The 16,381-nt window shown below is 37.9% G+C and overlaps 1 protein-coding gene and 1 long non-coding RNA gene across 2 annotated transcripts; one reads left to right on the top strand and one right to left on the bottom strand.

Annotated features, from left to right (window-relative positions):
* Window positions 1-213: 213 nt before the first annotated feature.
* LOC144454320 (uncharacterized) lies at window positions 214-4,718 on the top strand. Its single transcript, XR_013482702.1, has 3 exons — window positions 214-631; window positions 1,155-1,325; window positions 2,362-4,718. It is a non-coding gene; the product is annotated as an uncharacterized LOC144454320 (long non-coding RNA).
* A 10,564-nt stretch (window positions 4,719-15,282) lies between these two features.
* Window positions 15,283-16,013, bottom strand: LOC110222261 (cell surface glycoprotein CD200 receptor 1-like). The gene is made up of 2 exons (XM_021007178.2): window positions 15,671-16,013; window positions 15,283-15,557 (listed from the first exon to the last, which is right to left on the bottom strand). Exons 1-2 carry the CDS (start codon window positions 16,011-16,013, stop codon window positions 15,298-15,300), a joined length of 603 nt encoding a protein of 200 aa, XP_020862837.2. The 3' UTR covers window positions 15,283-15,297.
* Window positions 16,014-16,381: the final 368 nt, after the last annotated feature.

The following is a 16,381-nucleotide window of genomic DNA, read 5'->3' on the forward strand; positions in this document are numbered from 1 at the left end:
GAAACATACCTTGAACTGTATTCTTCCTGATTCTGAGGTCAGCACTTTGCCATGCTGCCTCTAAACATTTATTATTGTTGTTATTAATGTTGTTGTTATCATCATTATTAATTATAAATATTAAAACTGTAATAATTTTACCAGTAAAAAATCTTTGCAAATTGATATTTTAATGAACATTTAATACTTCTTTGCATGTTGATATAAAGTTATGATAATTTTTAATTTTATTTGAATAAAATGTAAGCTAAGCAAAAAAAATTGTGTGCTACAACGAACCCTGACACACATTAAATTTTCTTTTGGTTTTTTTTATGACTCTTATGTCATTTGTTAATAGGCATTACAAATAATTATTTTAGAGGATTTTACTGCAAGGATTCTGCCAAAGTTTTGTTTCAACTGAATGGCCCTATCACTGTGGGAATGTTTAAGAGGTACCGATCCAAGCAAAATTGCAGTTATTTGGACTGAGGAGTTCCTATTCCTCAGGTGGAAGTGGCAGCCAGAAGGGGGGAAAAAAAGAAAGAAAAGAAGAGAAAAGAGAAGAAAAGTGCTCTTGGATGCATGACCTTGACTCAGATGTCGGTAGGCTTTGAGCACCTGCAAAGAAAGAAAAACATTCACTCAGGTAAGGTGAAACTAATATTTAGCCCTGATGAAATCAATTCTTCCATACAATGAAGAGGAGAAATTCAACCTTATCTCTAGAGTAGAGGAATTTTATACTGCCAATTCCCATTAGGGAGCACATAAAAATTGCTGGCATTTATGGGGTTCATTGAGGTTTGCAAAACATTTACTAATCATTTCTTCCTGATGCTCTAAAAAGTAATAGTGAAAGTAAACAGGTATTCTTCTTGACATTTTGCAGATGGGAAAAATAAGGCTTATTTTAAGGCTTTGCCTCTGGTCTAGTAAAGATTGGAAGCCTGACTCCAACACACCTTGCTTAGGCTGATGAGGCTGCCAGCTCCTTCTTTCTCTTTTCACCAGTGACCTTAGAAGGTTAAACTGTCCTTCAGCATCAAGCCACTGATGATAATTCAAAATAGTTGTTCTACCTCACTGGCTAGGAAGGCTGGAGAACACTGGATACATTGTCTGCTTATTTCCCCTGTTTATTTAATGAATCTTATGTCATTTGTTAATAGGCATTACAAATACGGATTTTAGAGAATTTTACTGCAAGAATTCTGCCAAAGTTTTGTTTAAACTGAACGGTTCTATCACTGTGGAAAAGTTAAGAGGCACCGATCCCGGCATCTTGTGGAAGTCTGAAAGTGGGAAGTGTGTGCTGCTAGTCCAGAATTGGTAAAGCAATGGTAGGTAGTTTACTATGCTCAGGATGTAGCTTGGTGTCCTATCCTCACTTCATAAGTAATTGAAAGAAGGTGAAGGCCTGGCCATTCCCAAATGGGTCAGCACCTCCAAATGTGCACTGTTTTTCTGGCTCTGGGTTAAGTTCAGCATATCAAGAGCCTTCTCTTAAGATACACATAGGTTTGACTACAATTAGTATGTATTCTGATATAATGCTTCTTCAAAAACATGTTGAGGTAAGGTAGGCAGGCGTTACAGAATAAAAGAGAGGGGTAGCTACCATCATTCTCTATTCTCACTCAGTTCTCACTCTGATTTTCTTATCTTTGACTTTGTACAAGAGCACTTCTCAGTCCCTTTATTCTGTTCCTTTGGTCCTAATTTTATATTTTATCAGACCTAATTTTATATTTTATCTTTATTATTATATAGGCAATTAGATGGTGCAGTAGATAGAGTTCTGGGACTGAAGTGAGGAAGTTGTACTTTTAGTCATGTGTAACTCTTCATGACCCCAATTGGGATTTTCTTGGCAAAGATACTGGAGTGGTTTGCAGTTTACTTCTCCAGCTCATTTTTACAGATGAGGAGCTGAGACAAACAGAGTTAAATGACTTGCCCAGGGTTACACAGCTAGGAAGTATCTGAGGCTGAATCTGAACTCAGGAAGGTGAGTCTTCCTAACTCCAGACCTGGCACTCTACCCACTGTGCCACCTAGCTGCCCTGGGGTCAGGAAGACAAGTTCAAATACAGCCCCAGACATTTATTAGCTATGTGACCCTGGACAAGTGACTTAACCTCTGTTTGCCTCAGTTTCCTCACCTGTAAAATGGAGACAATTATAACACCTACCTTCCAGGGTTGATGTGAGGATAAAATGAGATAATAATTGTAAAGTCTTAGCATAGTTCCTGAAACAGAGTAAGCACTATATAAATGTTGGCTATTATTATTATTGTTAATTATAATAATGGTGATAATAATAATAAAACATCCCACTTCACACCTGCTTCTCCATCCCTATTCCTTTATCCAGAATTCTATTTTTAACGCATCTGCTTCAGGAAACAGACTCTGAGTGAGAGATACCACCTACACCCTAACCCCCTCAGTGTCTCGCCTTCAGTTTTCAATAAAGCTTTCAAAAGACGAAAAAATATTTTGACAACCTCTTCTAGTAAGTAATAAATTTAAGTACCTTAAGAGGATTTTGTGTGTGTGTTGTAAAAGTGCTTTGAGCATTATAAATTTTAATCAATGAATTGTTACCTGCCACCACTGATCTTCCTTAAGACATTCTCCAAAGCTCAGAACACCCCCCAAAATGGAAAATTCCATAGTCCCAAGGATCAATGAAACTCCTAATTCTCTGGAACCTTTGAACACAGAAAAGGGTACTTTGAGTACATCATCACCAAGTTAACAAATTCCAGTCTGTAATTTTTTTTTATAATTTTCATCTATTTATAAAAGGATTGTTTAAACCTAAATGACTTTTCTGTCTCACTAGTGTTGCTGCTATTTTCCTGCAATAGGGTTGGGAAGCCTCCAACATCTGCATACAGAAAAGATGAACAATGTTATCTATCATATATCTCCTTACATTTCCTAAAGAGTAAAGAACTTAGTCCTGTCACTACCTTGGATATATTATTTGATTTCTGTATGTCTTGGTTTCTTTAATGGTACAAATTAAATCATAGCTTATTTCCAATATTGTTGCAAATGTAGGGGGTGGTAGAGAGAGAGATTCTTGTGGCATAAAGATAAATTGAAGCTATTAAGTACTAGAGAGGTGGTAAAGTAGAGTGGATACTGCAGGGGACTTGGAGTCATGAAGGTCTGAGTTCAAATCCTGCCTCAGATTTAATAGCTCTGTGACCCTAGGCAAATCATTTAACTTCTTACTGTCTCGGTATCCTTTTTGGTAAGGACTAGATTCATCAGCCTTTAAGGTCTCTTCTAGCTACTAGTCTATAATCCTTGACTCCATTATTCTATGACTTTCTTGATTTCAGTTCAATGAAATAAACATTTATTAAGGACCTGACAAATTAAATGCATTGAGCTAGTTACTGTAAGAGCAAAAAGGGAAAAACAACAAATGTCTTGATCTCACGGAGCTTACAGTCTAATAGGTAAAATGAGATAGCCATAGAAAAAAAATTTAAGAAGCATAACACAAATTAGGATGTAATTAAATGCATTGTTGTTGCTCCATCTTTTGAGTCAGCTCCAACTCTTTGTGACACCCATTTGGGATTTTCTTGGCAAAGATACTGAAGTGGTCTGCCATTTCCATCTACAGCTCATTTTACAGGTGAGGAAACTGAGGCAAACAGTTAAGTGACTTGCCGAGGCTGACACAGCTAGTAAGTAACTGAGGCCATATTTGAACTCAAGGAGATGAGTCTTCCCAATTCCAAGCCCGGTGCTCTATCCACTGTATCACCTAGCTGCCCATATTAAATGCATAGGAGAGATCAAATCAAAGAGTATCAGTAAGGAGAGGTGGGATTACTTCTAGTCAGGAGGGGTGGGAAGTTTTATGGGAAACCTGGTGTCTAAGTTGAGCATATGCAGAGATAAGTCTTTGCATAAGCCACTGTGCCAAGCCAGGGAATTACGAAGGAAGGTAAAAGGACAATCCTTGCCCTCAAAGAGTTTATAATCTAACGGAAGAGACAGCATGCAAACAACTACGAACAAATAATTCATGGGCAGAATGAATTGGAGATATTCCCGGAGGGAAGAATTAAAAGGGATTGGAAAAAGCTTCTTGTGGAAGGTGAGGCTATATCTGGAAATTGAAGGAAACCAGGGAAGCCAGAAGTTGAGGAGGGAGAGAATTCCAGGCATGGGGGCAAAGTAAAAAAGTTCAGAGAAGGAATGACTTGTACAAGGAACAAGGAGGACAGGATGACCAGATTTCTGAGTACATGATGGAGGAAGGGTGGCAATATAAGGTATAAAGAGACTTAGAAAGCTATGGGCAGGGGAAGGTTATGAAGGGATTTGAATGCCAGATGATTTTATATTTGTTACTACTACTAGGACTATACACCAAAAAGACCCATGTTTACAAAAATATGTAGTTATATTTTGTAGTAGCAAAAACTAGAAACTAAGGGGCCACCGTTTTCTTGGGGAATGGCTGAACAAATTATTGCATATTACTATAATGGAATATTATTGCTGCATAAGAGATGAGAAAATGAATGATTTCTGACAAATCTGGGAAGACCTATTTGAACTGATACACAGTAGTGAACAGAACCAGTAGGACCATTCATGCAATAACAATGTAAAAAAAAAAATTTCTGAAAGACCTGACAACTCTGATTAATTCAATGATCAACTATGACTGTAGAAGACTGATAATAAAGCATACCGCATAACTCTTTATGGAAGATGATAGACTAAAGATACAGAATAAGTGTACATTTTCAGACAGTGTAGGAATTTATTTTGTTTGACTATTATATGATCAACTATGATCTCTAGAAGACTGATAATAAAGCATGCTGCATAACTCTTTATAAAAGATGATAAAGATACAAAATAAATGTACATTCTCAGACAGTGTAAAACTTTGTTTTGTTTGACTATGTATATGGGTTACAAGGTTTTTCCTTTTCTTTTTTTTCCCCAAAGGGAGAGGGTGGGAGAGCAAAGGAATATAAGAATAAAGTAGGGGGGGAAATTAAAAAATACATCACAGACATCTTTTTTTTTTCTAATGCAGAGAAGAAAACAAAAGGAAGGCCCAAAAGAATCATAGACAAACAGGAAAGCTTTGAAAACTACAGGCTGAAATTATAATATACCTTAAATGAAAAGCAAACTGTAGAAAATAGAGATCTACAGTTTCATGTATAATCTTTTTCTGTTCTATGCATAAGGAAATTTTCATTTTATTTGATATTTGTCAAGTTCAAAATAAAATTTAAAAAAGAAAGATTTTCAGTCTGGTACAGGTGAAGCTATAGGGCACCATCCAGCTCTAAAAATGTTATTGTTCTTTTTAAAAATTATTATCTGACATTCATTTAAAAAAAATTGTTGAGTTCCAAATTCTCTCTATCTCTCCAGTCCCTCCCCAAACCCCTTGAGAAAACAAGCAGCAATGATATTAATTATACTTGTAAAATCATGCAAAACATATTTCCATATTAGCTATGTTGCAAAAGAAAAAAAGGCAAAAAAATAAGGAAAGTGAAAAAAATATACTTCAATTTGTGCTCAGAGTTCATCAATCCTCCCTCTGCAGGTGGACAGCATTTTCCATCATGAATCCTTTAGAACTGTCTTAGATCATTGCACTGATCAGAGTAGTTAGGTTCTTCACAGTTGATCATCATTACAATATTGCTATTATTGTGTACAATGGGTACAATCTTGTCCCTCCTCAAAAGTCTGTTGTGTTTCTGACCACTGCCTCCTTTAATTCATCCTCCCTTTTATCACCATCCTTCTTACTTTTATCCCCTTCCTCTCCTACTTCCCTGTTGGGAAAGATAGATATTTTTTATACTCAATTGAGTGTGTGTGTGTGTGTGTGTGTGTGTGTGTGTGTGTGTGTATTCTTTCCTCTTTTAACCAGTTCAAATGACAGTGAGCTTCAAGCATTGCCTACCATCACTCCCATTTTCCCTTCTATTGTAAAAGCTTTTCCTTGTATGCATCTTTTATGTAAGGTAATTTCCCTTATTCTTCCTCTCCCTCGCTCCTTCTTTCAGTACATTCTGCTTTCTCATTTCTCTATTTTTTGAGATCATCCCAACATAATTGACTCACACCTTTGCTCTCTATCTATGGTAGACTCCCTCTAGCTGCCCTAATAATGATAAAGTTTGGAGGTGTTACATATATCATCTTTCCATGTAGGAATGTAAATATTTTAATTTATTAAGTCCCTTATGATTTCTTTTTCTTTTTTTATGATTTCTTTTTCATGAACACCTTTTTATGTTTCTCTTGAGTTTTGTGTTTGAATGTCAAATTTTCTATTCTTCTCTAGTCTTTTCACAGGGAATGCTAAAAAGTCCTCCATTTCATTGATTGAGTCATTTTTCAATCATGTCTAACTCATCATGACCTCATTTGAGGCTTTTTTGGCAGAGATACTAGAATGATTTGCATTTCTTTCTCCAGATCATTTTATACATGAGAAACTGAGGCAAACAGGGCTAAGTGAGTTGCCCAGGGTCACACAGCTAAGTTTCTGAGACCAGATTTCAACTCAGGTGTTCCAGACTCTACGTCTGGCACTCTAAACACTGTGCCTAGCTAGCTTCTTCTTCTGTTTCATTAAATATGCATTTTTTTCCTTCTGGAAGATTATACTCAATTTTGCTGTGTAGGTTATTCTTGGTTGTAATCATAGCTCCTTTGCCTTCCAGAATATCATATCCCAAGACCTCTCCTTCTTTAATGTGGAAGCTGTTAAATCTTGTGTAATCCTGACTGTGACTCTATGATATTTAAATGATTTCTTTCCAGGTGCTTGAAATATTTTGTCTTTGACCTACAAGCTCTGGAATTTGGCTATAATATTCCTAGGAGTTTTCACTTGGGGATCTCTTTCAGGAGGTGATTGGTGAATTCTTTCAATGTCTATTTTACCCTCTGATTGTAAGATATTGCAGTAGTTTTCCTTGATTATTTTTTAAAATATGATGTCTAGACTAGTATCTTATACCATTTATCAAGATGAGGTCAAAATGGATACATGACCTAGACATAAAGAGAGATATTACAAGAAAATTTGAAGAATATGAAAAAAATTAATTATCAGATATGGATAGGCAAACAATTTATGAATAAACAAGAGACAGAGAGCAAAGGGGTATAAAATGGATAATTTCAATTACGTTAAATTAAAAGGGTTTTGTACAAATAAAACAAGATGAAAAGGAAAGAAGAAAATTGGGAAATTTCTATAGACAGCTTCTCAGATAAAAGTTTCATATCTCAAATATATAAAGAACTTTGCAAAATCTCTAAGAATGAGTCATTCTGCAATTGATTAATGGTTAAAGGATATGAACAGGTGGTTTTCCAATGAAGACATTTTTTAAAAAATTATAGTCATATGAAAAAAGCTCTAAATCATTATTGATTAGAGAAATGTAAATTAAAATATACTTAAGTTATCATTTTATACCTATCATATTAGCTAAAATGATTGAAAGGAAAAACAACAAATGTTGGAGGGGATGTAGGAAAAATTGGGACACTAATTCATTGTTGGTGGAATTGTGAACTCATCCAACCATTTTGGAGAGCAATCTGCTGCCTAAAAGGTTATTAAACTGCCTACACCAGGGGTGGGGAACCTGTGGCCTCAAGGCCACAGATGGCTTTCTAGGTCCTTGGATGTGGCCTTTTGACTGAGCCCAAGTTTTACAGAACAAATCCTTTTATTAAAGGGATTTATTCTGTGAAGTTTGGATTCAGTTAAAGGGCCCCACTTGAGGACCTAAAGGGCCACATGTGGCCTAAAGGCCACAGGTTCCCCCTAGCTTATACTTTTGACCCAGCAAATAGACTGGTAGGTCTGTTTTTAAAGACGATTAGGGAAAAGGAAAAGAACCTATATGTTCTAAAATATTTATACCAGCTCTTCTTGTGGTGGCAAAGAACTGGAAATTGTGGGGATGCCTATCAGTTGGGGAATGGCTGAACAAGTTGTGGTTTATAATTGTGATGGAATACTACTGGGTTATAAGAAATCATGAGCTTAATGATCTTAGAAAAACATGGATAGGCTTGCATGAAATAATGAAGAATGAAATAAGCAGAAACAAGGAAATGTATATAGTAATAGCAATATTGTTTTAAGAACAACTTTGATCAGATAAGTCATTTTGACTATTATAAATACACAAATTAACTACAAAGGACATATGAAGAACACACACATTTGTTTCTAATGGTAGCCATCTTGGAGAGGGGAGAGAAAAAAAGGGAAACAAAGAAATTTGCATGATAATTTCATTATATACTTAAAAGGAATAGCAAGTTGTCCATAATACAGTTGCAGTTTCATGTACAATCATCTTTTTTGTTGTATTTTGTTATAGAAATGCTTATTTTGTTCCATAAATTAAAAATTAAATAAACATTTTTAAAAAGAAATATGATATCTAGACTCTTTTTTTTATTGTGGCTTTCAGGTAGTCCAAAATTCTTAAAATTATTTCTCCTCAATCTCTTTTCCAGATCACTCGTTTTTCTGATGTGATATTTCACATTTTCTTCTATTTTTTTCCTTCTTCAGACTATTTTATTATTTCTTGATGTCTCATGACCACCTTAGCTTCCACTTGCCCAATTCTAATTTTTTTTTTAGAAATTAGTTTCTTCAGCATGTTTTTGCACATCTTTTCCCATTTGACCAATTCCGCTTTTTAAAGAGTTCTTTTCTTCATTTAATTTTTTTATCTCTTACCACTAGGCCAATTCTGTTTTTTAAGATGTTATTTTCGGGCAGTGGAGCCAAGATGGCGGAGTGAAAGCAGTGACTTGCTTGAGCTCTTCCCCAAACCCCTCCAAATACTTACAAAAAATGGTTCTAAACAAATTCTGAAGCAGCAGAACCCACAAAAAGACAGAGTGAAACAAATTTCCAGCCCAAGACAACCTGGATGATTGATCAGAAAGGTGTATTGAGCCAGGCTAGGAGCGCAGCACAGCATGGGCACACAGGCCTCAGCAAACCTGGAGCAGGCCTCAAAGGACTGAATCTCGGGCAGCTGTGGAGGTTTCCTCAATCCATGAATGACAAAGACAACTTAGAAGGTCACTGGGAAAAGTCTGTTTCTGTCAGTGCTCAGAGAGGAAGGTGGGGTTTCAGCTCCATTCCCCAAGAGCGTGGCCCTGGGGGAGGCAGCTGCTTCCCGAGCTTCCAGCCCACAGACTGAGGGGGAATCCAGTGGCTGATCAGAGAGGGATTGCAGGGATCTCTTAGCCAGTGCTGAGGCAGGAATCTCTTGCTTTGCCTGTGTGTGGATCTGGGTCACAGTTCTGGGCAGCGGTGCTGGGGTGAGGAGGAATGCTGGCATGGTGGAGCTTGTAGTGGCTGTGAAGAGGAACCCTCCTCACAGTTACAGGACAGAAAGGAATACTTGTGGTCACAGGCCAGGAAAGGAGTAAACACCTCGCCCCTTATCATACCACCTTGGAAGAACTGAAAATTTACAGGTCCCTACAAGTATCTCTGAAAACAGCTGTACAAACCCCCCGAAGCTTGGGACAGTACACTCTCCACATTGGAAGCAGACTCTTACCTTAACAAAGAGTTTAAAACTCAAGTAATTGGCCGGGATCATGAGCAAGCAGCACAAAAAGAGTCAGACTATATTATCTTACTTTGGTGAAAAAGAAGATCAAAATACATAACCAGAAGAAGACAACAAAGTCAAAGCTCCTACATCCAAAGCCTCCAAGAAAAATATGAATCAGTCCCAGGCCTTGGAAGAGCTCAAAAGGGATTTTGAGAAGCAAGTAAGGGAAGTAGAGGAAAAACTGGGAAGAGAAATGAGAGTGATGCAAGAAAATCATGAAAAACAAGTCAACAGCTTGCTAAAAATACTGAAGAAAATAACACCTTAAAAAATAGCCTAACCCAAATGGCAAAAGAGGTCCAAAAAGCCAATGAGGAGAAAAATGCCCTAAAAGAAAAATTGGCCAAATGGAAAAGGAAGTCCAAAAGATTACTGAAGAAAATACTTCCTTAAAAATTAGAACAGAGCAATTGGAAGCTAGTGACTTTACGAGAAATCCAGACACTGTAAAACAAATCCAAAAGAATGAAAAATTAGAAAACAATGTGAAATATCTCATTGGAAAAACAACTGACCTGGAAAATAGATCCAGGAGAGAGAATTTAAAAATTATTGGACTATCTGAAAGCCATGATCAAAAAAAGAGCCTAGACATCATCTTTCAAGAAATTATCAAGGAAAACTGCCCTGATTATTAGAACCAGAGGGCAAAATAGAAATTGAAAGAATCCACAGATCTCCTCCTGAAAGAGATCCCCAAAGGAAAACTCCTAGGAATATTGTAGCCAAATTCCAGAGTTCCCAGGTCAAGGAGAAAATATTACAAGCTGCCAGAAGGAAACAATTCAAGTACTGTGGAAACACAATCAGGATAACACAAGATTTAGCAGCTTCTACATTAAAGGACCACAGGGCATGGAATATAATATTCTGGAGGGCAAAGGAGATAGGATTACAACCAAGAATCACCTACCCAGCAAAACTGAGTATAATCCTTCAGGGAAAAAATGGTCATTCAGTGAAATAGAGGACTTTCAAGCATTCCTGATGAAAAGACCAGAGCTAAATAGAAAATTTGACTTTCAAATACAGGACTCCAGTGGAACATGAAGAGGTAAACAGGAAAGAGAAATCATAAGAGACTTATTAAGATTGAACTGTTTACATTCCTGCATGGAAAGATGATATTTGTAACTCATGAGAACTTTGTCAGTATTAGGGTAGTTGAAGGAAAAAAATTATATGTATGTATAGATAGATAGATAGATAGAGGGCACAGGGTGAGTTGAAGATTAAGGGGTCATATCTGGAGAATAAAATTAAGGGATGAGAGAGGATGATACTCAAAGAAGAAAGAGAGAGGTAGAATGGGGTAAATTATCTCACAAAAAAAAATCAGAAAAGTCTCTCACAGTGGAGGGGAAGCAGGGGAAGGTGAGAGGGAATGAGGAATCTTATTCTCATATTTGGCTTAAGGAGAATAACATACACATTCAATTGGGTATGGAAATCTGTCTTACCCTACAGGAAAATAGGGGGAGAAGGGGACAAAAGAGCAGGGGGATGATAGAGAGGAGGACAGATTGGGAAAGGGTAATCAGAAGCAAATACTTCCGAGGAGGGACAGGGTCAAAAGAAAGAATAGAATAAGTGGGAGGGCAGGATAGGATTAAGGGAAATAAAGTTAGTTTTTCACAACATGTCTACTAAGGAAGTGTTTTGCATAACTGCACATGTACAACCTATATTGAGTTGCTTGCCTTTTCAATGAGGGTGGGTGGGGAGGGAGGAAGGAGAAAATTTGGAACTCAAAGTTTTAAAAACACATGTTTTAAAAAAAATGTTTTCACATGTGACTGGGAAATAAAAAATACAGGAAATGGGGTACAGAAGTCTATCCTGCTCTACAGGAAAATAGAAGGGGAAGGGATAAGAGAAGGGAGGGGGAGAGAGAGAGAGAAGGCAGACTAGGGGAAGGGGTATTCAGAATGCATGCCATCTTGGGGTGGGGGGAGGGGTGAGAAATTTGGAACTCAAAAACTTGTGGAAGTGAAGGTTGAAACTAAAAATAAATAAATTTATATTAAAAAAAAGATGTCATTTTCTTCAGTATTTTTTTATGCCTCTTTAGTGGTAATTCTCTTTTCATAATTGTCTTGCATCACTCTCATTTCTTTTTCCAGGCTTCCTTGTAATAATCTTATCTATTGCTTTGGCTCTTCCAGGAATTCTTGTTGGGCTTGTGTCCAACCTGCATTTTTCTTTGAGACTTTGCTTTTAGTTATTTGCACATTGTTGCCTTCTGAGTTTCTGTCTTGATTTTCCTGGTCACCATGGTAGATTTTTATGATCAGCTTCTCTTGTTGTTGTTGTTGTTGCCTGGTCATTTTTTGAGTCTACCTCTTGACTCTGAATTTTATGTTAAAATTGGGCTTTGCTCACTTGGGCATGGGGAGGTACTCTCCCAAACTTCAGGCTTTTTCTTCCTGTTGCTTTCAGATCTATTTCTAGGAATCTGTAAGTATTCAGTGCTTCCAAATTGGTGTAATTCAGGGTGAGGTGTGGTCAATATTTTCTTGGTCTGTGCTCTGGTCTGTACCCAGGAAGGGACCCTGCTCCTCTGCAGCCACAGTCACTCTTCTCTGCCCTGGAAATGCAACCCAGAACTGTGTATGCTCAATGGAGTTATCAAACAATGCCTGGTCTGCTCTCAGTGCCAGCTTGTGGTCCCCTTATTGTGGGCTGAGAGCTCCTGAATCTGCTGTCACAGCCACCTTCAAGGACTACCACTGGTGTTGCTGCTGTGTATGCACCAGGCCAGCCCCTGGTATCATAGACCTCTCTTTCAGACCTCCTAAATTATCTTGGGCTGAAAAGAAATGTCTCACCCTGACTATACTGCTCTAGAATTTGATTTGATACATTATTTTAAAGTTGTGTGCAAGAGAATATTGGGAGAGTTTGACTGGGTTGCTACGCCATCATCTTGGCTTCACTTTCTCCTTCAATGTGATTTAAAGAAAAAAAAGATAATATCATAGGATGAAATAATGTAATTATCTAGGTATTGGATGGATGGATTTGGAGAATACCTATAAAATATTGCCATTTCTGTTCCCACTTCTCATCCTGAATTAAATTTCTTTAGAATATTTTCAAATTATGATTTCTATATTGCTTATTTTACTTTTTGGTTTTCATAAATACTTCCTTCCTGAGAAAAGATGTTGGAAGTTTTGTCCTGAGGAATATGTTCCATGTTGCCATTGCAAGATCCTTTATCGGAGGAGTAAGGCAGGAGAGGATAGTGTTGGTATCCACCTGTACACACACTGAGTCAGTAAGTAGACATAAAAACAAAAAAGAAACATAACTCCCAGCTTTGTGAACTTCTACATTCATTTTAAAAAAAAATCTCAAAGTGTATCAGTGGGAGAGGGAGAAGTTGATACTCTACCAAATGATTTTTCTACCTAGCAGTACATCAACCAGGTAATGAGGTGTTAAGGCATTAAAGGAAGTGCAAAAATATGTCCAGGTGCTATTAACCTTCCTATAAAGGTGTTCTTCCTGTTAGAATTAGAAGGACAGGTGGTCATTTGTTAGATGAAAATTAGCCTTGTCAGGAGAAAGAGAGGAGGAAGGGGTGGAAAAACGAGGAAGGGAAATTCCTCCTCTCAACCCTACATTCCAGGCTATGGAGTTTTGCTACAGAGCTAATTACCATCAGGTGACACCACACCCAAGAGACCCAGATTTGGAAAGGGGAGAGACAGGAAGCATTTCAAGGAAAAGTGACCTAAGTAATTGAGTATCAAGCTGTGAAGAAAAGCAGACTCTGGGAAACAAATCGAACAGCTCTTAGTTTCTGGCATGTCTACTATATCAAACACTTCTTCCACATTGGTCTGAACCAGATAATTGTTCCCTTTGTTGATCTCTCTACCTTCTGAAAGATGAAATTATCAGCAGAATAATTTAAGCATCTACTGGATGATTTGTTTTTAGCAAGAAAGGAACTCCATAAGATGTCTACATTGAAGACTCTGGCTCTGTACTCTGTGATACTGACCTATACAAGGAACTGATCAGTCATTTCCTATATCTGACTAGGTGGTCATAGTATACTCCTTCCACGATACTAATTTTGTTTATTCCTCTCTGTTGATCTTTACCCAAATATTGTCATCCAGAGAGATACCTATCTTCTTAGTTGAGAATGCCTTCCATCTAATGTCATCTTCAAATGCTCACTCTCATTCCCTTCACATAGCCAGTTTATTGTCATATCTTGTTCCTATCTACACAACCTCTCTTGCATGCTTCTTTCCACTCACACAGCCACCACCCCACCCACCATCATAACCTCTTATTTCGACTACTGAAATAGTCTCTTTATTGGTCTCACTGACTCAAGCCTCTCCCTACTCCTACCCATCCTCTATACAGGTACAAAAATTCTTTTCCTCCAGTGAAGATCTGACCATGTTAGCTCCTCCAATAAGATCCACTGGTTCCTTATTTCCTCTAGGGTCAAATGTAAATTCCTTTGTTTGTCATTTAAAGCTTTCATGACGTAGCCCCATCCTGTCTATCTATCCTTCTTTTATATTGCTCCCATCTATACACTCATAGCCCAGCCATACTTAGCTAACTAGCTGTTGCTCTTCACCCATGAGACTTCATCTCCCCTCCCCTGCCTTTGCATTGGTTTTACCCCATTTCTAGAATGTTCTCCCTCTTCACCTCTGCCACTTGGAATCCATGGCTTCATTCAGAACTCTGCTCAACTTCAACCTTCTGCAAGAGGCCTTTCCCAGTGTTCCCTTCCCCTCCCCTAGTTTGCTAATATCTTCCCCTCCAATGTTGTCTAATATTTGCTTTATACAGGTTTTGTATATATACACCTACATATATACACAGGTATGTATACATATATGCATTTTGTCTCCCATTAGAATGTAAACTCTTTGAGGGCAGGGAAAGTTTCACTTTTCTCTTTATATCTCAAGCTCCTAGTGTCTCACACATAGTAAACATTTACTACATGATTATTTGATGACTTATTTTAATATATATATTTGTGTGTGTGGGTGTGTGTACTTCATTGATCTAATCCATTCATGAGTCACAACCCAAAACATCTTAATGATACCATAAGTTCATATTTACCTGCTTTAATGGAGGTCTCTATTGATTACACTATCCAAGACATTAGCATGAGGTCACAAATATGGTTTTTGCCCATTTCCCTGGTTATTATCTCCTGTGCATCATTCAGCATCTCCTCTGCTATACCCATAATGTCACACCTGCTGGTTCTCTATCTGGCTTAGCAGTTTTAAGTGGGCAGTTCAACATGTCACCTTCAGTTTAATACTTCCTTAGTCAGATCAAGCAGATATGTTTTTCCCTCACCCTGGTTAAAAGAGTTCCTTTTAAATTACCTGTCAAAGGAGGATGAATAGGGATAAAACCAATCATCACTGGCAGAGGAATGAAGGAAAGATTCATTCCAAAATATGTACAAGAATATCTTCATTCTGTGTTTAGTCATTTCTCATTTGATTTTGAGGCAGCTTTAAATGTAACATTCTTATGCCTCTTAGAACACCACTTTTCTCTCATAATATTCTCTGGAAGAGTGAATAGTGAACCAAACACAAGTATAAGAGAGAGAAATGCTACTTACTATGAGGTTGATGTTCTATGGACATATTCCTGCTCCCAGTCACATGGGAAATGAAGCAGGTGGCACTAGACTCATTGAAGCCCTTCCAGGTACAGGTACTTTTCACAGTCACTGTCCTATTATGATGAGTTTCATTCACAGTGAAGCAATCTCCCTTTGGGACCCAGAAGATCTGGGCAGCTGGCTTCCCAGCAACAGCCTTGCACACAACAGTACCATCCCCCTCTTCAGACAGGGTTACTGCAGGGGGCACTACAGAAGGTGGAGAGAGAGATTTAGAGGGAGTTGGTGGTTCTGAGCAAGTTACCTGTTTTCCAGTCCTGGATCTGGTTACCCATAATAACCTGACAGAAGCTGTTCCTTACCTAATACACTGAGGTGATAGACAGTTTGGAAATTCCCAGCAGTGGTTACAAAAACACATTTATAAGATCCATCATTATCAATGGTCACTGGGCCTATCCGAAGTGTGTGGTTCCACTCTGGTCTAGATTCCCAGGTTATTCCTTCACCAGAGCAGTTGGTTTCCTTGGTTTCATTCTTGTCTTCTCTGTAAGCTATGATACAAGGAGTTTTGTCTCTGAGGAGTATTTCCCATGTTGTCATTATAAGATCCTTTATTGAGTGAGTAAAGCAGGAGAGGTTGGTCATGGCATTCACCTGTACAGACACTGATTTGGTAACAGGACATAAAAACAAGAGAATCATAAAGACTTTTCTGGAGCAGCTCCTCCTACCACCTCCCATTTGAAGTGGTATTTTCTCCTGATCTGACTCCCAGCTCTGTGAACTTACATATTCATGGAATGAACACTGAAGAAAATCTCAGATTAAGTTGTGGGAGAGAGATGAGTTGAGACTTTTCCAAATTATTCCCCCAGCACAGTTGATAAATCAGGTAATGAGGTGTGAAGGCATTAAAGGAAGTGCAAAGCCATGTTCAGATACTATTAACCTTCCTCTAGGAGTTCTCTTTGATAAAGTGAAAAGGGCAGCTGACCATCAGATTCGCCATGCCGGGGAGAGAAAGAGGAAGAAGAGGTGGAAGGAGAAAGAAGGAATTGGAGGAGAGAGAA

The sequence above is a fragment of the Phascolarctos cinereus genome, unplaced genomic scaffold, assembly GCF_003287225.1.
Source record: "Phascolarctos cinereus isolate Bilbo 61053 unplaced genomic scaffold, phaCin_HiC Scaffold_726;HRSCAF=1367, whole genome shotgun sequence".
Taxonomy (NCBI): Eukaryota; Metazoa; Chordata; class Mammalia; order Diprotodontia; family Phascolarctidae; genus Phascolarctos; species Phascolarctos cinereus.

Excerpts from the sequence above, each read along its gene's own strand:
- LOC110222261 (XM_021007178.2), bottom strand. The coding sequence starts at position 16,013 with ATGATTCTCTTGTTTTTATGTCCTGTTACCAAATCAGTGTCTGTACAG. Across the intron at positions 15,558-15,670 it reads CTATCACCTCAGTGTATTAG|TGCCCCCTGCAGTAACCCTG; the intron begins GTAAGGAACAGC and ends CACCTTCTGTAG.